Source organism: Oncorhynchus clarkii, chromosome 12, assembly GCF_045791955.1.
Source record: "Oncorhynchus clarkii lewisi isolate Uvic-CL-2024 chromosome 12, UVic_Ocla_1.0, whole genome shotgun sequence".
Classification (NCBI taxonomy): domain Eukaryota; kingdom Metazoa; phylum Chordata; class Actinopteri; order Salmoniformes; family Salmonidae; genus Oncorhynchus; species Oncorhynchus clarkii.
This window is the reverse complement of record NC_092158.1, coordinates 9,638,942-9,666,323: the sequence shown is the minus strand read 5'-3', so window position 1 is coordinate 9,666,323 and position 27,382 is coordinate 9,638,942. Positions and strand designations below refer to the sequence as shown.

General features: G+C 42.6%; 1 protein-coding gene across 8 annotated transcripts in view; it reads right to left on the bottom strand.

The window, feature by feature from the left end:
• The window catches only part of LOC139422693 (mitogen-activated protein kinase 10), a 119,772-nt gene that overhangs the window by 76,555 nt on the left and 15,835 nt on the right, over positions 1-27,382 (bottom strand). For 5 of the 8 annotated variants that reach the window (XM_071173911.1, XM_071173910.1, XM_071173912.1 and 2 more), the window contains exon 2: positions 4,672-4,743. The exons of 1 other annotated variant lie outside the window; for it this stretch is intronic. In XM_071173911.1, coding sequence (XP_071030012.1) covers positions 4,672-4,743 — 72 coding nt within the window. Of the gene's footprint in view, positions 1-4,644; positions 4,744-27,382 lie in introns of all 8 variants that reach the window. 2 more of the 8 variants (XM_071173914.1, XM_071173915.1) reach the window with 2 other exon arrangements.

Below are 27,382 nucleotides of genomic sequence, written 5' to 3'. Positions count from 1 at the left end.
CATTAAATATCCCTTTGAGCATGGTGAAGTTATTAATTACACTTTGGATGGTGTATCAATACACCCAGTCACTACAAAGATACAGGTGTTCTTCCTAACTCAGTTGCCGGAGAGGAAGGAAACCATTCAGGGATTTCACCATAAGGCCAATTGTGTCTTTAAAACAGTTCCAGAGTATAATGGCTGTGATAGGAGAAAACTGAGGAGGGATCAACAACATTGTAGTTACTCCACAATAATAACCTAATTGACAGAGTGAAACGAAGGAAGCCTGTACAGAATAAAAAATATTCCAAAACATGCATCCTGTTTGCAACAAGGCACTAAAGTAATACTGAAAAACATTTGACAAAGCAATTCACATTTTGTCCTGAATACAAAGTGTTATTTTTGGGGCAAATACAACACATTTCTGAGTACCACTCTTCATATTTTCAATTATACTGGTGGCTGCATCATGTTATGGGTATGCTTGTATTTGTTATGGACTGGGGAGTTTTTCTAGATAAAAAATAAATGGAATGGAGCTAAGCACAGGCAATACCCTAGAGGAAAAGATGGTCCAGTCTGCTTTCTACCAGACACTGGGAGATGAATTCACCTTTCAGCAGGACAATAACCTAAAACACAAGGCCAAATCTACATTGGAGTCGCTTGCCAAGACGACATTGAATGTTCCTGAGTGGCGTAGTTACAGTTTTGACTTAAATTGGCTTGAAAATCTATGGCTAGACTTGAAAAATGGCTGTCAATGATCAACAACCAACTTGACAGAGATTGAAGTTTTTGTTTTGTATTAATAATAAGCAAATATTGTACCATCCAGGTGTGCAACGCTCTAAGAGACTTACCCAGAAAGACTCACAGCTGTAATTGATGCCAAAGGTGATTCTAACATGTACTGACGGAGGGGTGTGAATACTTATGTTAATGGAGTATTTATGTATTTAATTTTCAATACATTTGCAAACATTTCTAAAAACATGTTTTCACTTTGTCATTATGAGGTATTGTGTGTAGATGGGTGAGAAAACAAATCAATTGAATGAATTTTGAATTCAACATACGTAACATAACAACATAGGTTAAGGGGAATGAATACATTCTGAAGGCACTGTACATCCATCCACTTCCATCCTTCCATCCATCCATCCATCCATTTCCATCCATCCACTTCCATCCATCCATCCATCCACTTCCATCCATCAATCCATCCATCCACTTCAATCCATCCTTCCATCCATCCATCCTTCCATCCATCCATCCATCCACTTCCATCCATCCATCCACTTCCATCCATCCATCCATCCATCCATCCATCCATCCATCCATCCATCCACTTCCATCCATCCACTTCCATCCATCCATCCATCCATCCATCCACTTCCATCCATCCACTTCCATCCATCCATCCATCCACTTCCATCCACTTCCATCCATCCATCCATCCATCCATCCATCCACTTCCATCCATCCTTCCATCCATCCTTCCATCCATCCTTCCATCCACTTCCATCCATCCATCCATCCACTTCCATCCATCCACTTCCTTCCATCCATCCACTTCCATCCACTTCCATCCATCCATCCTTCCATCCATCCATCCATCCACTTCCATCCATCCATCATTCCATCCACTTCCATCCATCCACCCATCCATCCACTTCCATCCATCCACTTCCATCCATCCATCCATTTCCATCCATCCATCATTCCATCCACTTCCATCCATCCATCCATCCACTTCCATCCATCCATCCATCCCTACACTTCCATCCATCCACTTCCATCCATCCATCCATCCACTTCCATCCATCCATCCATCATTCCATCCACTTCCATCCATCCATCCATCCACTTCCATCCATCCATCCATCCACTTCCATCCATCCATCATTCCATCCACTTCCATCCACTTCCATCCATCCATCCATCCACTTCCATCCATCCATCATTCCATCCACTTCCATCCATCCATCCATCCACTTCCATCCATCCATCCACTTCCATCCATCCATCCACTTCCATCCATCCATCCATCCATCCATCCATCCATCCACTTCCATCCATCCATCCATCCATCCATCCACTTCAATCCATCCTTCCATCCATCCTTCCATCCATCCTTCCATCCACTTCCATCCATCCATCCATCCACTTCCATCCATCCACTTCCTTCCATCCATCCACTTCCATCCACTTCCATCCATCCATCCTTCCATCCATCCATCCATCCACTTCCATCCATCCATCATTCCATCCACTTCCATCCATCCACCCATCCATCCACTTCCATCCATCCATCCATCCATCCACTTCCATCCATCCATCCACTTCCATCCATCCATCCATCCACTTCCATCCATCCATCCATTTCCATCCATCCATCATTCCATCCACTTCCATCCATCCATCCATCCATCCATCCATCCATCCACTTCCATCCATCCATCCATCCCTACACTTCCATCCATCCACTTCCATCCATCCATCCATCCACTTCCATCCATCCATCCATCATTCCATCCACTTCCATCCATCCATCCATCCACTTCCATCCATCCATCCATCCACTTCCATCCATCCATCATTCCATCCACTTCCATCCACTTCCATCCATCCATCCATCCACTTCCATCCATCCATCATTCCATCCACTTCCATCCATCCATCCATCCACTTCCATCCATCCATCCACTTCCATCCATCCATCCATCCATCCACTTCCATCCATCCATCCACTTCCATCCATCCATCATTCCATCCACTTCCATCCATCCAATTATCCACTTCCATCCATCCATCCACTTCCATCCATCCATCATTCCATCCACTTCCATCCACTTCCATCCATCCATCCACTTCCATCCATCCATCCATCCACTTCCATCCATCCATCCATCCATCCATCCATCCATCCACTTCCATCCATCCATCCATCCATCCTTCCATCCATCCATCCATCCATCCATCCATCCATCCTTCCTTCCTTCCTTCCATCCATCCATCCATCCATCCATCCATCCATCCATCCATCCTTCCATCCATCCATCCTTATGGTTATATCCTGGGGTTATATCCTGCCTGGTTGACCTTGTCCGGGGGTATCGTCGGATGGGGCCACAGTGTCTCCTGACCCCTCCTGTCTCAGCCTCCAGTATTTATGCTGCAGTAGTTTATGTGTCGGGGGGCTAGGGTCAATTTGTTATATCTGGAGTACTTCTCCTGTCCTATCCGGTGTCCTGTGTGAATTTATGTATGCTCTCTCTAATTCTCTCTCTCGGAGGAGGAGGACCTGAGCCCTAGGACCATGCCTCAGGACTACCTGACCTGATGATTCCTTGATGTCCCCAGTCCACCTGGCCGTACTGCTGCTCCAGTTTCAACTGTTCTGCCTGCGGCTATGGAACCCTGACCTGTTCACCGGACGTGCTACCTGTCCCAGACCTGCTGTTTTCAACTCTCTAGAGACAGCAGGAGCGGTAGGGATACTCTGAATGATCGGCTATGAAAAGCCAACTGACATTTACTCCTGAGGTGCTGACCTGTTGCACCCTCGACAATCACTGTGAATATTATTATTTGACCCTGCTGGTCATTTATGAACATTTGAACATCTTGGCCATGTTCTGTTATAATCTCCACCCGGCACAGCCAGAAGAGGACTGGCCACCCCTCATAGCCTGGTTCCTCTCTAGGTTTCTTCCTAGGTTCTGGCCTTTCTAGGGAGTTTTTCCTAGCCACTGTGTTTCTACACCTGCATTGCTTGTTGTTTGGGGTTTTAGGCTGGGTTTCTGTACAGCACTTTGAGATATCAGCTGATGTAAGAAGGGCTTTATAAATACATTTGATTTGATCCTTCCTTCCTTCCTTCCTTCCTTCCATTCTTCCTTCCATCCTTCCTTCCATCCTGCCATCCAACTATCCATTCTTCTTTCCTTCCTTCCATCCATCCATCCTTCCTTCCTTCCTTCCTTCCTTCCTTCCTTCCTTCCTTCCTTCCTTCCTTCCTTCCTTCCTTCCTTCCTTCCTTCCTTCCATCCATCCTGCCATCCAACTATCCATTCTTCCATTCTTCCCTATAATAGACTGGAGCATCTTAGCTCTAATTATAGATGATCTAATTGATATTTCCTTTATATTTTCGTGATCAGGGAGTGATGCAGTAAACAATTAGGCCAATAAAAACAAAAACACTGTGAGGTGTAATATGTTTACCAAAGGGCCAATATGATTAGTATTTCACACAGCTGGAAGCAATTGACGCCACAGGTTAGAATCACAAGTATACGTAGTTAATCCGGTAATCAGTATCAATCATGTGCATTTTCGTTTCTGTCGTTCACTTAGCTGGTTTGTATTCAATAGCATCATTGAGGAAGCCTTGTCCCATTCTGTAAATGCTGTACCTAACTCAGGGTTGGGGTCATTTCCATTTAAATTCAGTCAATTTAAGAAGAAATTTGGAATTGGAATGGCAGTTTACTTCCTGAATTGATTAAATTGAAATGGAATTGAGCCCAACCCGGACAAGCTACGACACATAAAGTACAGGCTTGGGGCAGGCTACCAGAACGGTCTTCATCTTAGACACAGAACAGACAGAGCTAATGAAGGGGAAATGGAAGTGTATGAATACTGTACCTTAGTTTACCTGTAAGGAACACACACCTGACAAAAGGCTATTTTCACATCCAGGACAGGTTCACTGCAGTAATAGAAGAAATCCCTCCTCATAAATACCTGCAAGACACAAACAGAGAGAGGGAAGAGGCTAGAGTTTAGAGGCTAGAAATGAGAGGTTAGAAATTAGAGGTTAGAGTCTAGAAATTAGAAGTTAGAGGTTATAGGGCTAGCTCTCTAGAGGCTAGAGTTGAGAGGCTAGAGTTGAGAGGCTAGAGTTTAGAGGCTAGAGGTTAGACATTAGAGTCTAGAAATGAGAAGTTAGAGTTTATAGGGCTAGCTCTCTAGAGATTGGAGGCTAGAGGTTAGAGGATGGAGATTGGAGGTTTATTTCTTTATTCACTACTGGGTAGGTTGTCTGAGAACACATCCTTACAGGAAGAACCTGGAACAGAGGTTGCAAGGGAGAGGATAGCCTGTCTAGAGACTGAATATTTAGACCGCTGGTCACAGATCTGTTTTAGCTGTACAGCCATCTACTATAGATAGGTTAGAGTTTAGAGTTTAGAGGCTAGAGGTCAGAGGTTTGAGTCCAGAGGTCAGAGGTTAGAGATCAGAGAGTGGTTGCTACCTAAGGTTTCTGTGGGAATGTGGTGGAGCTTGTCTGGGTCGTATAGTAGATACTGAGCCTTCCAAAAAAGTAAAGACTACAGCTGCGCCAAGATGACCTCAAAAACTTCCTAATTGACTGACTGACGTAGCTTACACCTCAGTCCCTGAGGTTTGTGAACATTCATTGATTGATCACCACAATGAACCCTTTAACAGACCATCAGACCCCCAAGAAAGTGTCACGCCCTGGTCTTAGTATTTTGTGTTTTCTTTATTATTTTGGTCAGGCCAGGGTGTGACATGGGTATTTATGTGGTGTGTTTTGTCTAGGGTTTTTTTGTAGGTTATGGGATTGTGGTTAGTGAAGTAGTCTAGGAAAGTCTAATGGTTACCTGGAGTGGTTCTCAATCAGAGGCAGGTGTTTATTGTTGTCTCTGATTGGGAACCATATTTAGGCAGCCATATTCTTTAGGTATTTCGTGGGTGATTGTTTCCTGTCTCTGTCTTTGTTGCACCAGATAGGGCTGTTTCAGTTTTTCACGGTTCTTGTTTTGTATATTGTTCATTTTTCATATTTTATTAAAGATGTCTAAAGATAACCACGCTTTACCAGAAGAAAACTGTAACAGAAAGCCAAGCAGCTCCAGACCTGTCCTTGTCCCAACCCACTACCTCACTACCTCCACCAATGGGCAATGAAAATAAAGTGCAGCAGTACTACACTCAAAAACAGACAGGTTCAATATTTCACACTGTGGTAAATACATAACTTAAGATCTGAATACATATGAGATGAGCTCCGGCTCAGATGCCGAGTACTGAAATATATTGTAGAAACTCTTCAGAAATAAAGACAATGCACAGTATACAAATATTTAGACAAGAAAGACTTGGCCCCAGCAGTTCTAGGGCTCTCAAGAGTACAATTTGATGTCTGGCAGCAAGACAAAAAAAAATGAATAAATGTCTGGATCACTCCTATATCTTAATCTAGTATAATGGATCACGACTACTGTACAGGAGACATGAGCAGTCAGAAAACAATCTGAGATGGCCTGATGAAATACAGTTTGAGGGCCTGATGAAATACAGTTTGAGGGCCTGATGAAATACAGTTTGAGGGCCTGATGAAATACAGTTTGAGGGCCTGATGAAATACAGTTTGAGGGCCTGATGAGATACAGTTTGAGGGCCTGATGAAATACAGTTTGAGGGCCTGATGAGATACAGTCTGAGGGCCTGATGAAATACAGTCTGAGGGCCTGATGAGATACAGTTTGATGGGTATAGTTTTTTAATCCACAGTGGAGTGCAGTGGGATTCAAATGTATTTCATGTAATACAAAGGGTTCCTTTGTATTACATGAAAAGCATGAAAAGACATGAAAAGCCTTCTAAGAATAGCTAGATGGTGACATTCAGGAGTCAGACAATATGCTAATATGTTGACTGCTTCCTGGTATATGCTGTAGGCGTATTTGTCTCCCCCACCTCACCCCCTGTGCGGAAACCAAGAACTAAGTCCCAAATGGCACCCTATTCCCTACATAGTGCACTACTTTTGACCAGAGTCCTATGGGCCCTAGTCTAAAGTAGTGCACCAGATAGGGAATAGGGTACAATTTGGAACACAAGCAGACAGCGTAAGACTTCTTTTTTTTTTTTATATACATTCAGAAAACTATTCCAGAAAAGGTTCTTTATATTTCAGACATTATGAAACATTCAGACAGCACCAACCAATTAAAAAATGGAAGATGCTCGAATATTACTCAGTGTCATTCTCAATAGTGAGGGTTGTCATTCTCAATAGTGAGGGTTGTCATTCTCAGTAGTGAAAGGGGAAGAGAGAGGGGGAGTTGGGATAGTGGGAGGGGAAGAGAGAGGGGGAGTTGGGATAGTGGGAGGGGAAGAGAGAGGGGGAGTTGGGATAGTGGGACAGGAAGAGAGAGGAGGGAGTTGGGATAGTGGGAGGGGGAGAGAGAGGAGGGAGTTGGGATAGTGGGAGGGGGAGAGAGAGAGGGGATTGTTAGGGAGAGGGTAAGGGTAAGGGAGATGGGGAGTGGGAGGGATAGGAGAAGGGAGGCGAGGTAAGAATTAAGGGATGAGAAAGGGATGACTCTCCAATGACTCTGTCTCTCTTATACAGTGAGAAAGAGATGACCATGTCTCTGTCCCTCCTATACAGTATCTGGGTCAGCCCCTGAAAGCCATGTTCTTTCAGCAGGAGTCACACCATGGAAATAGGATGACATTTATGAATGAATAGATTACGCAAAGAGAGTCATTCTATATCTATGAATCACAAGTAATGAAACGGTTTTCCTGGGCAAGTATTGTTCCATGAAGTACATCACAACACAATATAACACAACACAATACAATACAACACAATATAACACAACACAATACTATATAATACACTACAACACAATATAACACAACACAATATAACACAACACAATATAACACAACACAATACTATATAATACATTACAACACAGTATAACACAACACAATATAATACAACACAATATAACACAACACAATATAACACAACACAATATAACACAACACAATACTATATAATACATTACAACACAATATAACACAACACAATATAATACAACACAATATAACACAACACAATATAACACAACACAATATAACACAACACAATACTATATAATACATTACAACACAATATAACACAACACAATATAACACAACACAATATAACACAACACAATATAACACAACACAATATAACACAACACAATATAACACAACACAATACTATTTAATACATTACAACACAATACAACACAATATAACACAACACAATATAACACAACACAATATAACACAACACAATATAACACAACACAATATAACACAACACAACACAATACTATTTAATACACTACAACACAATATAATACAACACAATATAATACAACACAATATAACACAACACAATATAACACAACACAATACTATATAATACATTACAACACAATATAACACAACACAATACTATTTAATACATTACAACACAATACAACACAATATAACACAACACAATACTATATAATACACTACAACACAATATAACACAACACAATATAACACAACACAATATAACACAACACAATATAACACAACACAATATAACACAACACAATATAACACAACACAATACTATTTAATACATTACAACACAATACAACACAATATAACACAACACAATATAACACAACACAATATAACACAACACAATACTATTTAATACATTACAACACAATACAACACAATATAACACAACACAATATAACACAACACAATATAACACAACACAATATAACACAACACAACACAATACTATTTAATACACTACAACACAATATAATACAACACAATATAATACAACACAATATAACACAACACAATATAACACAACACAATACTATATAATACATTACAACACAATATAACACAACACAATACTATTTAATACATTACAACACAATACAACACAATATAACACAACACAATACTATATAATACACTACAACACAATATAATACAACACAATATAACACAACACAATATAACACAACACAATATAACACAACACAATATAACACAACACAATATAACACAACACAATACTATTTAATACATTACAACACAATACAACACAATATAACACAACACAATATAACACAACACAATATAACACAACCCAATACTATTTAATACATTACAACACAATACAACACAATATAACACAACACAATATAACACAACACAATATAACACAACACAATATAACACAACACAACACAATACTATTTAATACACTACAACACAATATAATACAACACAATATAATACAACACAATATAACACAACACAATATAACACAACACAACACAATACTATTTAATACACTACAACACAATATAATACAACACAATATAACACAACACAATATAACACAACACAATATAATACATTACAACACAATACAACACAATATAATACAACACAATATAATACAACACAATACTATACAACACAATATAACACAACACAATATAATACATTACAACACAATATAACACAACACAATATAATACATTACAACACAATATAACACAACACAATATAACACAACACAATATAATACATTACAACACAATACAACACAATATAATACAACACAATATAATACAACACAATACTATACAACACAATATAATACAACACAATACTATACAACACAATATAATACAACACAATACTATACAACACAATATAATACAACACAATACTATACAACACAATATAATACAACACAATACTATACAACACAATATAATACAACACAACACAATACAATACAACACAACATACAACACAATATAATACAATACAATATAATACAACACAATACTATACAACACAACACAATACAATACAACACAACACACAACATACAATACAATACAATGCTCTGAAGTCCTGTGCTTTGGACACTGGATATCTGTGTTCAGGTGTGGGGAGGAGGACTTTACTATTGTTGTTGTAGATGTGACACAGAGCACACAAGCCATTTCACAACGTGCAGTGGGTTAGAAATTGCACATTGCCTGAATGAGAGGAATTAACATGTCCAAACAGTGTATTTAACCTGGCATCCTATTATCACCCAACAGTATTTGTTTTTCATCTCGGTCAACATTGACATTGACATACCGCAGCGCAGGTAGATCTCCAGATGCACAATCACAGCCATCTGTAGACATAGGAAATTAAAACTCTGATGGCAATGACTGTCACAATGGTAGTCACAATGACTGTCACAATGGTAGTCACAATGACTGTCACAATGGTAGTCACAATGACTGTCACAATGGTAGTCACAATGGTAGTCACAATGACTGTCACAATGGTAGTCACAATGGCAGTCACAATGGTAGTCACAATGACTGTCACAATGGTAGTCACAATGGTTGTCACAATGACTGTCACAATGACTGTCACAATGGTAGTCACAATGACTGTCACAATGGTAGTCACAATGGTAGTCACAATGACAGTCACAATGGTAGTCACAATGACTGTCACAATGACTGTCACAATGGTAGTCACAATGACTGTCACAATGGTAGTCACAATGACTGTCACAATGACAGTCACAATGACTGTCACAATGGCAGTCACAATGACTGTCACAATGGCAGTCACAATGACTGTCACAATGGCAGTCACAATGGCAGTCACAATGACTGTCACAATGGTAGTCACAATGACTGTCACAATGGTAGTCACAATGACAGTCACAATGGTAGTCACAATGACTGTCACAATGACTGTCACAATGGTAGTCACAATGACTGTCACAATGGTAGTCACAATGACTGTCACAATGGTAGTCACAATGACTGTCACAATGGCAGTCACAATGACTGTCACAATGGCAGTCACAATGACTGTCACAATGGCAGTCACAATGACTGTCACAATGGCAGTCACAATGGCAGTCACAATGACTGTCACAATGGTAGTCACAATGACAGTCACAATGGCAGTCACAATGACAGTCACAATGGTCATCTATGAGTATGACTTCCTGAGGGACGGGCATCCAACTCCATGATTCTCTGAAATGACAGTAAATACTGTAATTGCTGTATAGTAAAGTTCACTGGCAACATCAATGAGTCTCTAATGTTTCTAGAATGGAATGCTAGAACGTGACTTACTTGCACATATTCCTACTGTTTATCCTTCACTCTTTGGTGATTCCTTTCAAATGGGACTCTGTAGATGTGCTTCATCTGGAGATGTTGTTTTTTTAAGGATGAGGGGCTGGGGTTGATAAGCTCACTGTGATGTTGTGGGAGATGGTGTTTGTTAAGGATGAGGGGCTGTGGTTGATAAGCTCACTGTGATGTTGTGGGAGATGGTGTTTGTTAAGGATGAGGGGCTGTGGTTGATAAGCTCACTGTGATGTTGTGGGAGATGGTGTTTGTTAAGGATGAGGGGCTGGGGTTGATAAGCTCACTATGATGTTGTGGGAGATGGTGTTTGTTAAGGATGAGGGGCTGGGGTTGATAAGCTCACTATGATGTTGTGGGAGATGGTGTTTGTTAAGGATGAGGGGCTGGGGTTGATAAGCTCACTATGATGTTGTGGAAGATGGTGTTTGTTAAGGATGCAGGGCTGTGGTTGATAAGTCACTATGATGTTGTGGAAGATGGTGTTTGTTACGGATGAGGGGCTGTGGTTGATAAGCTCACTATGATGTTGTGGGAGATGGTGTTTGTTAAGGATGAGGGGCTGTGGTTGATAGGCTCACTATGGAAGGGTTTCCAATCATATGTTGTTGGATTTTCCACAGTCTTATGGCATTATTTTCAACTACCGTTTGGATAATGGCCGCTTCCTGTTTGTCTGGTAAACAGACGCGTTCTATCACCACGTACGTGGTGGTCGTCTTTCAGTTCTATAAAAACGAAATAGCACACAGTACAGTAAACACTACAGTAATACAGTATACAAGATAAACATGTTGCAAAGTCATATAGCTCCCAATTTCATATATACAGTAATACATGAACCATTTACTTTTACTTCCACTTACAGTTCCTATTGGAATCTACAGTTTTTATTGTGCTTCATGTTGTTCTACTCTCAAGTAGTAAAAGTAGTAGATTTTCAGTACATACCTATTCTCATTTTGGAACGTCCGGATGAAGGATGCTACGGTAGGGTGGCTTAGATTGGGCAGCACTCTCTGAACAGCCTCTCGAAAGGTCAAATCATGGTTGACCACATGTTCCACCATAGTCTCTTGAATTTCATCAGAGATTACAGAAATTCCTTGTTCTTGGTCCAACTCAACCTCTACCTCCACCTCACCTCCATCTCCACTTCCACCCCTCTCTGCCAAGTTTACTTTCACTCACCTGTGCACTCACCTGTGCACTCACCTGTGCACTCACCTGTGCACTCACCTGTGCACTCACCTGTGCACTCACCTGTGCACTCACCTGTGGCCTTTTTATCCATACCAAAGGTCTGATTGCAAAGTGAACATTATTATTAGTGTTTGAAGATAGAAAGTGATCAATTGGTAATCGATCTTAGCTTTTTGAACAGTGATGCTTTTCATTTGCACACAATACATTTTAGTTGGGAAGGTTGTGCCAAAGTTGAAGAATTGTGTGTTGTGTTTTGCCAAATGTTTGTACAATCTGAGTGTAAAGCAAGTCATGTGCCAGTAGTCTTGCAGATTTGGTGTATAGTTCTACTAAATGAGTTACAGGTTTGGGTCATTGTGCCTCATGGGCCAGTTTTAGAGTGTACACAATTGGGAAAAACTATAACTGGAAAAATTCAAACAGCTCAAACAACCACCTCTGTCTGAATCATGTTTACACTAATGCTGTACAAGGTAGTCTTGGGAGACATTCACTGGTACCAGAATCACATAGACAGATACAAAACAAATACTGAGATTAAGAGAGACAAAAAAGAGGCAGTAAAATAGAGAGAGAGAGAGAGAGACATAGATACATAGATACAGAGAGAGACAGGGAGAGAGAGAGAGAGTGAGAGAGATAGAGACATAGATACAGAGAGAGAGAGAGAGAGGGGGGGGGGGCTCTTATCATCCACAGTTCTGATAAAAGCTAAACCGATTGAGAATTTGTCATTGAGAGTCCCACCTTGCAAATGTGCTATTTCTCATCATTGACAGTTACTCAGACAGGATACTTGAACCTATCTACTGTATATAACTTGAATAAAGGTAGCCTGAATCAATGAAAAATATGTGTTCCTGTTACACTAACTACAGTGGCCATCGACATAGTGTACAGACTATGGCAATGTAAATAATACCATTTCTCAGATTTCATACAGGCCACTGGGCCTTCCTGGAAATGGTAGCTAGACCACTGGGCCTTCCTGGAAACGGTAGCTAGGCCACTGGGCCTTCCTGGAAACGGTAGCTAGACCACTTGGGCCTTCCTGGAAACGGTAGCTAGACCACTGGGCCTTCCTGGAAACGGTAGCTAGGCCACTGGGCCTTCCTGGAAACGGTAGCTAGGCCACTAGGCCTTCCTGGAAAAGGAAGCTAGGCCACTTGGGCCTTCCTGGAAACGGTAGCTAGGCCACTGGGCCTTCCTGGAAACAGTAGCTAGGCCACTGGGCCTTCCTGGAAAAGGTAGCTAGGCCACTTGGGCCTTCCTGGAAACGGTAGCTAGACCACTGGGCCTTCCTGGAAAAGGTAGCTAGGCCACTTGGGCCTACCTGGAAACGGTAGCTAGGCCACTGGGCCTTCTTGGAAGCGGTAGCTAGGCCACTAGGCCTTCCTGGAAAAGGAAGCTAGGCCACTTGAGCCTTCCTGGAAACGGTAGCTAGGCCACTGGGCCTTCCTGGAAACGGTAGCTAGACCACTTGGGCCTTCCTGGAAACGGTAGCTAGACCACTGGGCCTTCCTGGAAACGGTAGCTAGGCCACTGGGCCTTCTTGGAAGCGGTAGCTAGGCCACTAGGCCTTCCTGGAAAAGGAAGCTAGGCCACTTGAGCCTTCCTGGAAACGGTAGCTAGGCCACTGGGCTTTCCTGGAAACGGTAGCTAGGCCACTTTCTTCCTGGAAACGGTAGCTAGGTCACTGGGCCTTCCTGGACATGGTAGCTAGGCCACTGGGCCTTCCTGGAAATGGTAGCTAGGCCACTGGGCCTTCATGGAAACGGTAGTTAGGCCACTGGGCTTTCCTGGACAAGGCTCGAGCACTCACTGAACTGGATAAAACTGTGGCATCATAGGTTACGACAAAAGCATTGCTAAATGTATCTGCAGTCAGAGATACAAGGTATTGATAGCCAACATGATACGTGGATAAGTGAATGTATGGTGTAAACAGAACACACGCAAAGAGGTAGAATAGACACAAAAGCAGGAACTGTGGCTGCGGAGAAGACGAGCAAGTGAAGACTGAAGAGAAGGGTAGATGGAGGGGACAGATATCACTGAGTAAGATGGATGACAAGCTGTTCGCCTGCCGCCTCAGCAAAGATGATAACACACTCAGACCTGGGTTCAAATACTATTTGAAAACATTTCAGATACTGTACTTAATCTGGACTTGATTAAGCTTACCTGGCGCAATGGAACATATAGAATAGTCACAAACCCCGTCCATGTGGCACTCCAGGCAGACTTAACTAAACACTAAAAACATTTGAAAGATTTTAGATAGTATTTGAACCCAGGTCATACCACACCACAGTCTCGCTCCGAAGCAGAGACAGGATCCAGAATTAATGTTTCTGTAATAGTGGTGGGGCGTACAGAATCTTGAGCCTTGACTGTGGCTCAGTCCTATATTGAAAGAGGTGTCACCGATGCCCCTGGAGACAAATCATCCTTAATAAAAGATGGACACCCTCCTCTTCTGGTTACTAGGTCTCTGTAAATAAAGGATGGACACCCTCCTCTTCTGGTTACTAGGCCTCTGTTAATAAAGGATGGACACCCTCCTCTTCTGGTTACTAGGTCTCTGTTAATAAAGGATGGACACCCTCCTCTTCTGGTTACTAGGTCTCTGTTAATAAAGGATGGACACCCTCCTCTTCTGGTTACTAGGTCTCTGTTAATAAAGGATGGACACCCTCCTCTTCTGGTTACTAGGTCTCTGTTAATAAAGGATGGACACCCTCCTCTTCTGGTTACTAGGTCTCTGTTAATAAAGGATGGACACCCTCCTCTTCTGGTTACTAGGTCTCTGTTAATAAAGGAAGGACACCCTCCTCTTCTGGTTACTAGGTCTCTGTTAATAAAGGATGGACACCCTCCTCTTCTGGTTACTAGGTCTCTGTTAATAAAGGATGGACACCCTCCTCTTCTGGTTACTAGGTCTCTGTTAATAAAGGATGGACACCCTCCTCTTCTGGTTACTAGGTCTCTGTTAATAAAGGATGGACACCCTCCTCTTCTGGTTACTAGGTCTCTGTTAATAAAGGAAGGACACCCTCCTCTTCTGGTTACTAGGTCTCTGTTAATAAAGGATGGACACCCTCTTCTTCTGGTTACTAGGTCTCTGTTAATAAAGGAAGGACACCCTCCTCTTCTGGTTACTAGGTCTCTGTTAATAAAGGATGGACACCCTCCTCTTCTGGTTACTAGGTCTCTGTTAATAAAGGATGGACACCCTCCTCTTTTGGTTACTAGGTCTCTGTTAATAAAGGATGGACACCCTCCTCTTCTGGTTACTAGGTCTCTGTTAATAAAGGAAGGACACCCTCCTCTTCTGGTTACTAGGTCTCTGTTAATAAAGGATGGACACCCTCCTCTTCTGGTTACTAGGTCTCTGTTAATAAAGGAAGGACACCCTCCTCTTCTGGTTACTAGGTCTCTGTTAATAAAGGATGGACACCCTCCTCTTCTGGTTAATAGGTCTCTGTAAATAAAGGAAGGACACCCTCTTCTTCTGGTTACTAGGTCTCTGTTAATAAAGGATGGACACCCTCCTCTTCTGGTTACTAGGTCTCTGTTAATAAAGGATGGACACCCTCCTCTTCTGGTTAATAGGTCTCTGTTAATAAAGGACGGTCTCTGTTCATATATCCACAGCAGACACTAGCATTCCACTTAATGTAAGGCCATATACTGGCTACGTTCCAATGTCCATCACTAATAGTCTCTGCAGCAGGTCACATTATAATGACACTGACATAAAGCATCTGTGTGTACGCTACAAATTAATTGAGACATTGTCAGGTAGTGGTCATTATTGGTTCGTATTCTGACTAGAAAGAAAGACAAAAAGAAAAGAGGACTAAAGTATCTGGAGGCCCACTAAACGACCTAACACATTGGCATAGCAACAGTGAGGTACTAACACATTGGCATAGCAACAGTGAGGTACTAACACATTGGCATAGCAACAGTGAGGTACTAACACATTGGCATAGCAACAGTGAGGTACTAACACATTGGCATAGCAACAGTGAGGTACTAACACATTGGCATAGCAACAGTGAGGTACTAACACATTGGCATAGCAACAGTGAGGTACTAACACATTGGCATAGCAACAGTGAGGTACTAACGCATTGGCATAGCAACAGTGAGGTACTAACACATTGGCATAGCAACAGTGAGGTACTAACACATTGGCATAGCAACAGTGAGGTACTAACACATTGGCATAGCAACAGTGAGGTACTAACACATTGGTATAGCAACAGTGAGGTACTAACACATTGGCATAGCAACAGTGAGGTACTAACACATTGGCATAGCAACAGTGAGATACTAACACATTGGCATAGCAACAGTGAGGTACTAACACATTGGCATAGCAACAGTGAGGTACCAACACATTAGTATAGCAACAGTGAGGTACTAACACATTGGTATAGCAACAGTGAGGTACTAACACATTGGCATAGCAACAGTGAGGTACTAACACATTGGTATAGCAACAGTGAGGTACTAACACATTGGCATAGCAACAGTGAGGTACTAACACATTGGCATAGCAACAGTGAGGTACTAACACATTGGTATAGCAACAGTGAGGTACTAACACATTGGCATAGCAACAGTGAGGTACCAACACATTAGTATAGCAACAGTGAGGTACTAACACATTGGTATAGCAACAGTGAGGTACTAACACATTGGCATAGCAACAGTGAGGTACTAACACATTGGCATAGCAACAGTGAGGTACTAACACATTGGCATAGCAACAGTGAGATACTAACACATTGGCATAGCAACAGTGAGGTACTAACACATTGGCATAGCAACAGTGAGGTACTAACACATTGGTATAGCAACAGTGAGGTACTAACACATTGGCATAGCAACAGTGAGGTACTAACACATTGGCATAGCAACAGTGAGATACTAACACATTGGCATAGCAACAGTGAGGTACTAACACATTGGCATAGCAACAGTGAGATACTAACACATTGGCATAGCAACAGTGAGGTACTAACACATTGGCATAGCAACAGTGAGGTACTAACACATTGGCATAGCAACAGTGAGGTACTAACACATTGGCATAGCAACAGTGAGGTACTAACACATTGGTATAGCAACAGTGAGGTACTAACACATCGGCATAGCAACAGTGAGGTACTAACACATTGGCATAGCAACAGTGAGGTACTAACACATTGGCATAGCAACAGTGAGGTACTAACACATTGGCATAGCAACAGTGAGGTACTAACACATTGGCATAGCAACAGTGAGGTACTAACACATTGGCATAGCAACAGTGAGGTACTAACACATTGGCATAGCAACAGTGAGGTACTAACACATTGGCATAGCAACAGTGAGGTACTAACACATTGGCATAGCAACAGTGAGGTACTAACACATTGGCATAGCAACAGTGAGGCACTAACACATTGGTATAACAACAGTGAGGTACAGTAGACTGAGATTACAACACCAGAGTGGCAATGGTCCGATTACTTAGCAGCAATTTGCTATTACATTCGAGATAATGATTATAGTAGATACAGTGCCTTGCGAAAGTATTCGGCCCCCTTGAACTTTGCGACCTTTTGCCACATTTCAGGCTTCAAACATAAAGATATAAAACTGTATTTTTTTGTGAAGAATCAACAACAAGTGGGACACAATCATGAAGTGGAACGACATTTATTGGATATTTCAAACTTTTTTAACAAATCAAAAACTGAAAAATTGGGCGTGCAAAATTATTCAGCCCCCTTAAGTTAATACTTTGTAGCGCCACCTTTTGCTGCGATTACAGCTGTAAGTCGCTTGGGGTATGTCTATCAGTTTTGCACATCGAGAGACTGAAATTTTTTCCCATTCCTCCTTGCAAAACAGCTCAAGCTCAGTGAGGTTGGATGGAGAGCATTTGTGAACAGCAGTTTTCAGTTCTTTCCACAGATTCTCGATTGGATTCAGGTCTGGACTTTGACTTGGCCATTCTAACACCTGGATATGTTTATTTTTGAACCATTCCATTGTAGATTTTGCTTTATGTTTTGGATCATTGTCTTGTTGGAAGACAAATCTCCGTCCCAGTCTCAGGTCTTTTGCACTCCATCAGGTTTTCTTCCAGAATGGTCCTGTATTTGGCTCCATCCATCTTCCCATCAATTTTAACCATCTTCCCTGTCCCTGCTGAAGAAAAGCAGGCCCAAACCATGATGCTGCCACCACCATGTTTGACAGTGGGGATGGTGTGTTCAGTGTGATGAGCTGTGTTGCTTTTACGCCAAACATAACGTTTTGCATTGTTGCCAAAAAGTTCAATTTTGGTTTCATCTGACCAGAGCACCTTCTTCCACATGTTTGGTGTGTCTCCCAGGTGGCTTGTGGCAAACTTTAAACGCCACTTTTTATGGATATCTTTAAGAAATGGCTTTCTTCTTGCCACTCTTCCATAAAGGCCAGATTTGTGCAATATACGACTGATTGTTGTCCTATGGACAGAGTCTCCCACCTCAGCTGTAGATCTCTGCAGTTCATCCAGAGTGATCATGGGCCTCTTGGCTGCATCTCTGATCAGTCTTCTCCTTGTATGAGCTGAAAGTTTAGAGGGACGGCCAGGTCTTGGTAGATTTGCAGTGGTCTGATACTCCTTCCATTTCAATATTATCGCTTGCACAGTGCTCCTTGGGATGTTTAAAGCTTGGGAAATCTTTTTGTATCCAAATCCGGCTTTAAACTTCTTCACAACAGTATCTCGGACCTGCCTGGTGTGTTACTTGTTCTTCATGATGCTCTCTGCGCTTTTAACGTACCTCTGAGACTATCACAGTGCAGGTGCATTTATACGGAGACTTGATTACACACAGGTGGATTGTATTTATCATCATTAGTCATTTAGGTCAACATTGGATCATTCAGAGATCCTCACTGAACTTCTGGAGAGAGTTTGCTGCACTGAAAGTAAAGGGGCTGAATAATTTTGCATGCCCAATTTTTCAGTTTTTGATTTGTTAAAAAAGTTTGAAATATACAATAAATGTCGTTCCACTTCATGATTGTGTCCCACTTGTTGTTGATTCTTCAAAAAAAAATACAGTTTTATATCTTTATGTTTGAAGCCTGAAATGTGGCAAAAGGTCGCAATGTTCAAGGGGGCCGAATACTTTCGCAAGGCACTGTAAAGACATATAACAGATTTTTTCCAATCAGGGATCTCTTCTTGGAATAGTCGACTATAATAGGTGAGGCTGCAGCTCGGCCATATTATATTTAGTGCATGGTGAGATGACTCAGGAATCCAAAGTCTTTATCAATGTTTAATGATGACAGAATAATATTGCTTCAGTGTTATTTAAACATACGTTGATCATGACGATCCTGATATTACTCAGATTAAAGAGAAGGAAGCTCAAATATTATCTTGGGGATGCTTTGATGTGAGGGAATAAAAACTGCTAGAAATGTGAATGTGCTCTATCCATTCATCCATTCATCCACTCATTAATTCCAGCATCAATATGATTTTTTTTTATACAAAGAATGTTTGCTTTAGCAAAAAATAACAACTTATTACAATCAGATTTCAAGGAGTTCTCTTAATAGTGGGATTTCTGGAGTTGGAGATAAAGATCAAGTTCCCTGATTCCTCCATGAAAAATATTTAGAGGAACTCTCCTATATCACCTAGCTAGAGGACCTCTCCTATATCACCTAGCTATAATAACTCTCCTATATCACCTAGCTAGAGGAACTATCCTATATCACCTAGCTAGAATAACTCTCCTATATCACCTAGCTAGAGGAACTCTCCTATATCACCTAGCTAGAATAACTCTCCTATATCACCTAGCTAGAGGAACTCTCCTATATCACCTAGCTAGAATAACTCTCCTATATCACCTAGCTAGAGGAACTCTCCACTATCACCTAGCTAGAGGAACTCTCCACTATCACCTAGCTAGAAGGACTCTCCTATATCATCTAGCTAGAGGAACTCTCCACTATCACCTAGCTAGAAGGACTCCCCTATATCATCTAGCTAGAGGAACTCTTCTATATCACCTAGCTAGAGGGGCTCTCCTATATCCCCAAGCTAGAGGGGCTCTCCTATATCACCTAGCAAGAGAGGCTATCTTATATCACCTAGCTAGAGGAACTCTCCACTATCACCTAGCTAGAAGGACTCTCCTATATCATCTAGCTAGAGGAACTCTTCTATATCACCTAGCTAGAGGGGCTCTCCTATATCACCTAGCTAGAGGGGCTCTCCTATATCACCTAGCTAGAGGAACTCTCCTATATCACCTAGCTAGAGGTGCTCTCCTATTTCACCTAGCAAGAGTGGCTCTCCTATATCACCTAGCAAGAGTGGCTCTCTTATATCACTTAGCTAGAGTGGCTCTCCTATATCACCTAGCTAGATGAGCTCCGCTATATCACCTAGCTAGATTAGCTCCCCTATATCACCTAGCTAGAGGAGCTATCCTATATCACCTAGCTAGAGGAGCTCTCCTACATCATCTACTGTAGGTAGAGGAGCTCCCCTACATCATCTACTGTAGGTAGAAGAGCTCCTCTATTTACCCTATTAAGAGGAACTCAAACAACTCAATTCTCTCATTTATCATCCAAAGCCCTCTGCCGCTCTCCTACATCATCTATTGTAGCTAGAGGAGCTATCCTATATCACCTAGCTAGAGGAGCTCCCCTACATCATCTACTGTAGGTAGAGGAGCTCCCCTACATCATCTACTGTAGGTAGAGGAGCTCCCCTACATCATCTACTGTAGGTAGAGGAGCTCCCCTACATCATCTACTGTAGGTAGAGGAGCTCCCCTACATCATCTACTGTAGGTAGAGGAGCTCCCCTACATCATCTACTGTAGGTAGAGGAGCTCCCCTACATCATCTACTGTAGGTAGAAGAGCTCTCCTACATCATCTACTGTAGGTAGAGGAGCTATCCTATATCACCTAGCTAGAGGAGCTCCCCTACATCATCTACTGTAGGTAGAGGAGCTCCCCTCCATCATCTACTGTAGGTAGAGGAGCTCCCCTACATCATCTCCTGTATCTAGAGGAGCTCCCCTACATCATCTACTGTAGGTAGAGGAGCTCCCCTACATCATCTACTGTAGGTAGAGGAGCTCCCCTACATCATCTACTGTAGGTAGAGGAGCTCCCCTACATCATCTACTGTAGGTAGAGGGGCTCCCCTACATCATCTACTGTAGCTAGAGGAGCTCCCCTACATCACCTACTGTAGGTAGAAGAGCTCCTCTATTTACCATATTAAGAGGAACTCAAACAACTCAATTCTCTCATTTATCATCCAAAGCCCTCTGGACATGACGTCCCCCCTCCTCCTCCTCCTCCTCCTCCTCCCCTCCTCCTCCTCCTCCCACCCTCCTCCCCCTCCCCCTCCTCCTCTTCCTCTCCCTTCTCCTCCCCCTCCTCCTCCTCCTCCAAAAAACATCTGAAAACGTGGCATGAAATTAAGGAATGGTAATTTGAATAATACCTCTCTCTCTCTCTCTCTCTCTCTTGCGGAGGTGTCTGAGGTTTCCTGTCAATCACGTATTATGAACACAAGGATCCCCATGTGATCCCTGCACTGTTTTTATTATGCACCTGCTGGGTCATAGCAGCAAAAAAAAGTGCAATTAACCAATTAATTTGCACCAATGTGATGTAATTATACCACCATAATGAATACAACACACCTCACCTCAGTGTGTGATGAAGATGGGATCAGGAGAGTACTAGCCGAAGACGGAGGATAGAGGGGGTCGTCACACATTTAACACTTTTAATCTGGTACTCAAAATGTTCATAATGTCTGTCCTCACAACTGTGCATATTTTTTTACTATGATAGAGATACAATGGAGGAAAACCATTCACCTTCCACCATACAGGACAAATGTGACTGTAAACTACTGGGGAATACCACCACCATCCCTGAGAGAGAGAGATAAAGAGACAGAGATTAGAGAGAGAGAGATAGAGACAGATATTAGAGAGAGAGATAAAGAGAGACAGAGATTAGAGAGAGAGAGAGATTAGAGAGGGAGATAAAGAGACAGAGATTAGAGAGAGAGATTAGATAGTCAGAGATTAGAGAGAGAGATAAATAGACAGAGATTAGAGAGAGAGATAAAGAGAGAAAGAGATTAGAGAGAGAGATAGCGACATGAGATTAGAGAGAGAGATAAAGAGAGAAAGAGATTATAGAGAGAGATTACAGAGAGAGATTACAGAGAGAGATGGAGAAAAAGAGAGACAGAGATTGGAGAGATAGATAAAGAGAGACAGAGATTAGATAAATAGAGATTAGAGACAGAGATAGAGATAAAGAGAGAGAGATTAGATAGAGACAGAGATTATAGAAAGAGATAAGAGAGAGAGAGAGAGAGAGAGAGAGAGAGCGAGAGAGAGAGAGAGGTAAATGTGTCAATTATAGACATACAGTACCAGTCAAAAGTTTGGACACACCTCTCAATCAAGGGTTTTTCTTTTACTATTTTCTACATTGTAGAATAATAGTGAAGACATCAACACTATGAAATAACACATATGGAATCATGCAGTAACCAAAAAAGTGTTAAACAAATCAAAATATATTTGAGATTCTTCAAATAGCCACCCTTTGCCTTGATGACAGCTTTGCACACTCTTGGCATTCTCTCAACCAGCTTCACCTGAAATGCTTTTGCAACCGTCTTGAAGGAGCTCCCACATATGCTAAGCACTTATTGGCTGCTTTTCTTTCACTCTGTGGCCCAATTCATCTCAAACCATCTCAATTGGGTTGAGGTCGGTGATTGTGGAGGCCAGATCATCTGATGCAGCACTCCATCACTCTCCTTCTTGGTCAAATAGCTCTCATTGTCCTGTTTAAAAACAAATGATAGTCCCACTAAGCGCAAACCAGATGGGATGGCGTATCGCTGCAGAATGGTGTGGTAGCCATGCTGGTTAAGTGTGCCTTGAATTCTAAATGAATCACTGACAATGTCTCCACTGTCAGTGGTTAGAGCATTGGGCCAGTAACCGAAAGGTTGCTAGATCGAATCCCTGAGCAGACAAGGTAAAAATATGTTGTTCTACCCCGAAAAAGACAGTTAACCCACTGTTCCTAGGCTGTTGTTGTAAATAAGAATATGTTCTTAACTGACTTGCCTAGTTAAATAAAGGTTCAATAAAACCAGCAAAACACCATCACACCTCCTCCTCCATGCTTCACGGTGGGAACCACACATGTGGAGATTATCCGTTCACCTACTCTCTGTCTCACAAGGACACGGACAGATTTCCACCGGTCTAATGCACATTGCTCATGTTTCTTGGCCCAAGCAAGTCTCTTCTTCTTATTGGTGTCCTTTAGTAGTGGTTTCTTTGCAGCAATTTGACCATGAAGGCCTGATTCACACAGTCTCCTCTGAACATTTGATGTTGAGATGTGTCTGTTACTTGAACTCTGTAAAGCATTTATTAGGGCTGCAAATTCTGAGGTGCAATTAACTCTAATGAACTCATCCTCTGCAGCAGAGGTAACTCCGGGTCTTCCTTTCCTGGGGTGGTCCTCATGAGAGACAGTTAACTCCAATGAACTTATCCTCTGCAGCAGAGGTAACTCTGGGTCTTCCTTTCCTGGGGTGGTCCTCATGAGAGACAGTTAACTCTAATGAACTGATCCTCTGCAGCAGAGGTAACTCTGGGTCTTCCTTTCCTGGGGTGGTCCTCATGAGAGGGAGTTTCATCTTAGTGCTTGATGGTTTTTGCGACTGCACTTCAAGAAACTTTCAAAGTTCTTGAAATGTTCTGTATTGACTGACCTTCATGTCTTAAAATTATGATGGACTGTCATTATTCTTTACTTATTTGATCTGTTCTTGCCATAATATGGACTTTGTCTTTAACCAAATAGGGCTATCTTTTGTATACCACTCCTACCTCATCACAACACAACTGATTGGCTCAAAGGAAGGAAGACAATTCCACAAATGTACTTTTAACAAGGCACACCTGTTAATTGAAATTAATTCCAGGTGACTACCTCATGAAGCTGGTTGAGAGAATGCCAAGAGCATGAAAAGATGTCATCACGGCAAAGGGTTGCCACTTTGAAGAATCTCAAATATAAAATATATTTTGATGTTTTGCACTTTTTTGGTTACAACATGATTCCATATGTGTTATTTCATAGCTTTGATGTCTTCCTTATTATTCTACAATGTAGAAAATAGTAAAAAAAATAAAGACAAACCCTTGAATGAGAGCTGTGTCTTGCAAACCAAAGCAGTGTGGTCCGTGTGTCAGGCAGCTGGGAGTAGGGAGTCATCAGGCCCAATGACAGCGCTCCCATTGGTCCCCTCTAAGGGATCAGTAATGTTTTCTAGCCCTGACAGCTACTGACAGCTGCTATGCTAACACATTGCAATGCGCTGCAGAACGTACTCACACACACACACACACACACACACACACACACACACACACACACACACACACACACACACACACACACACACACACACACACACACACACACACACACACACACACACACACAAACTAGCTAAGACTCTCCCCAGGTCTGTATATTTTCTACAGTAGTTATTGCATTAACACATACAGTAGCCTAGTTTAATTTTTCATCCATTCACTTCAGCATAAAGCTCTCAGTCATGCCAAGTAGCTGTCCAGTGCTGATCTTAATGCTCTCGTCTGGCAGGGCAGGCAGGGGCTCTGTCTGGGCAGTGGGTACAGATGGTACAGTAGGCCTGTAGTGCTCACTCACAGTGCACATGGTCTGAGACAAAGGGCTCAGACCACCTCATGACACTGTGACCCTGTATGACAGCATGTCCACAGATGCTTTACCCCCCCCCCCTCTCCCTCATGACCCTAACCCAAACTCAATACCCTTATCTGACCCAGCTGCTGCTGGTCGTGGCACTGTTGCCTATGTTAAGCAGAGGGGCAGAGCCTTTAACCTGTGTTAAGCAGAGGGGAGAGTCTGTAGCCTGTGTTAAGCAGAGGGGAGAGCCTGTAGCCTGTGTTAAGCAGAGGGGAGAGCCTGTGTTAAGCAGAGGGGAGAGCCTGTAGCCTGTGTTAAGCAGAGGGGAGAGCCTGTGTTAAGCAGAGGGGAGAGCCTGTGTTAAGCAGAGGGGAGAGCCTGTGTTAAGCAGAGGGGAGAGCCTGTAGCCTATGTTAAGCAGAGGGGAGAGCCTGTAGCCTATGTTAAGCAGAGAGGAGAGCCTGTAGCCTGTGTTAAGCAGAGGGGAGAGCCTGTGTTAAGCAGAGGGGAGAGCCTGTAGCCTGTGTTAAGCAGAGGGGAGAGCCTGTAGCCTATGTTAAGCAGAGGGGAGAGCCTGTAGCCTGTGTTAAGCAGAGGGGAGAGCCTGTGTTAAGAAGAGGGGAGAGCCTGTAGGTTAAGCAGAGGGGCAGAGCAGATTCTAATCTTCCTGGCTCTCAACACACATTAACTTCAAGTAAAGCTAAACTAAGCAGACTTTCATCTCTTGACCTAATACTAAAGAGTTCATTTGTAAAAACACATTTAGGCTAACTGCTGTTACCATTCATGTTACCTTACCATTCAAATACATTACCATTCAATTCACATTACCATTCAATACCTCTCCTCTCCTCTCCTCTCCTCTCCTCTCCTCTCCTCTCCTCTCCTCTCCTCCTCCTCTCCAGCAGCTAATTCAGCATGTCTAGAGTCTAAGACCGCGTTCCAAACGGCACCCCATTCCCAATGTAGTGTTCTACTTTTGACCAGGGCCTAAGGGCTGAATAGGGAACAGGGTGCCGTTTGGGACGCAATCAAACCCAAATGCTCATTACGCTGCTTTAGAAACCCACTTGGCTTGTTTGTCCGCTTCACAATCACCTGACAGAGGTAGAATAAGTTCAGCAGATTGTGCTAGTAGCATACTTTCTCAGCACCGGGTGGGTAGACTTTAAAACGCCTGTTCATCGTCCTGCTACCCACTGCCAACTCACCTTGTGTTGAATCAAGAGTTTCACCAACGCTTCTTCAAATGCAGAAGAAGACGTTACTCTGAAAATAGCCGAACGATAAGTTAAATGAAGAGGGAGATGGAGAGTTTAGGGTTTAGGGTTTAGGGTTAGGGTTAGGGTTAGGGTTTGGGTTAGGTTTAGGGTTAGGGTTAGGGTTTAGGGTTAGGGTTTAGGGTTTAGGGTTAGGGTTAGGGTTTAGGGTTAGGGTTAGGGTTAGGGTTAGGGTTAGGGTTAGGGTTTGGGTTAGGGTTTGGGTTTAGGGTTAGGGTTTAGGGTTAGGGTTTATGGTTAGGGTTTAGGGTTAGGGTTTAGGGTTGGAAGAGAGAGAAAGTACAAAAGGATACGAAGCAACACCACCTAAATCATGTGAAGAGGTTCCCACTGCCCAGGCTGTTTCTAATTACGTAACTCAGAGCCTTATCAAATTCTGTGAAGTTTGGCAGACTTTACGTACCCTTAAAACACATTCATTTTTTACAAATTAAATTTTACATGAATAATACATTAAAACAGTTAGTTACTAATGGAAAATTACTGAAAAATGTGCAATTAGATGTGCAAATTTGTCAGTATTGCCAGTGTAACAGTGTAGCTTCTGTCCCTCTCCTCGCCCCTACCTGGGCTCGAATCAGGGACCCTCTGCACACATCAACAACTGCCTCCCACGAAGCATCGTTACCCATCGCTCCACAGCCCTTGCAGAGCAAAGGGGAACGACTACTTCAAGGTCTCAGAGACGTTACCGATTGAAACGGTATTAGCGCGCACCGCTAACTAGCTAGCCATTTCACATCGGTTACATCTGCTACCTAAGATATATCTAAAAGTGACTATTCTGCCTCCCGGGTGGCGCAGTGGTTAAGGGCGCTGTACTGCAGCGCCAACTGTGCCATCAGAGTCCCTGGGTTCGCGCCCAGGCTCTGTCGTAACCGGCCGCGACCGGGAGGTCCGTGGGGCGACGCACAATTGGCCTAGCGTCGCCCGGGTTAGGGAGGGCTTGGTCGGTAGGGGTGTCCTTGTCTCATCGCGCACCAGCGACTCCTGTGGCGGGCTGGGCGCAGTGTACGCTAACCAAGGTGGCCAGGTGCACGGTGTTTCCTCCGGC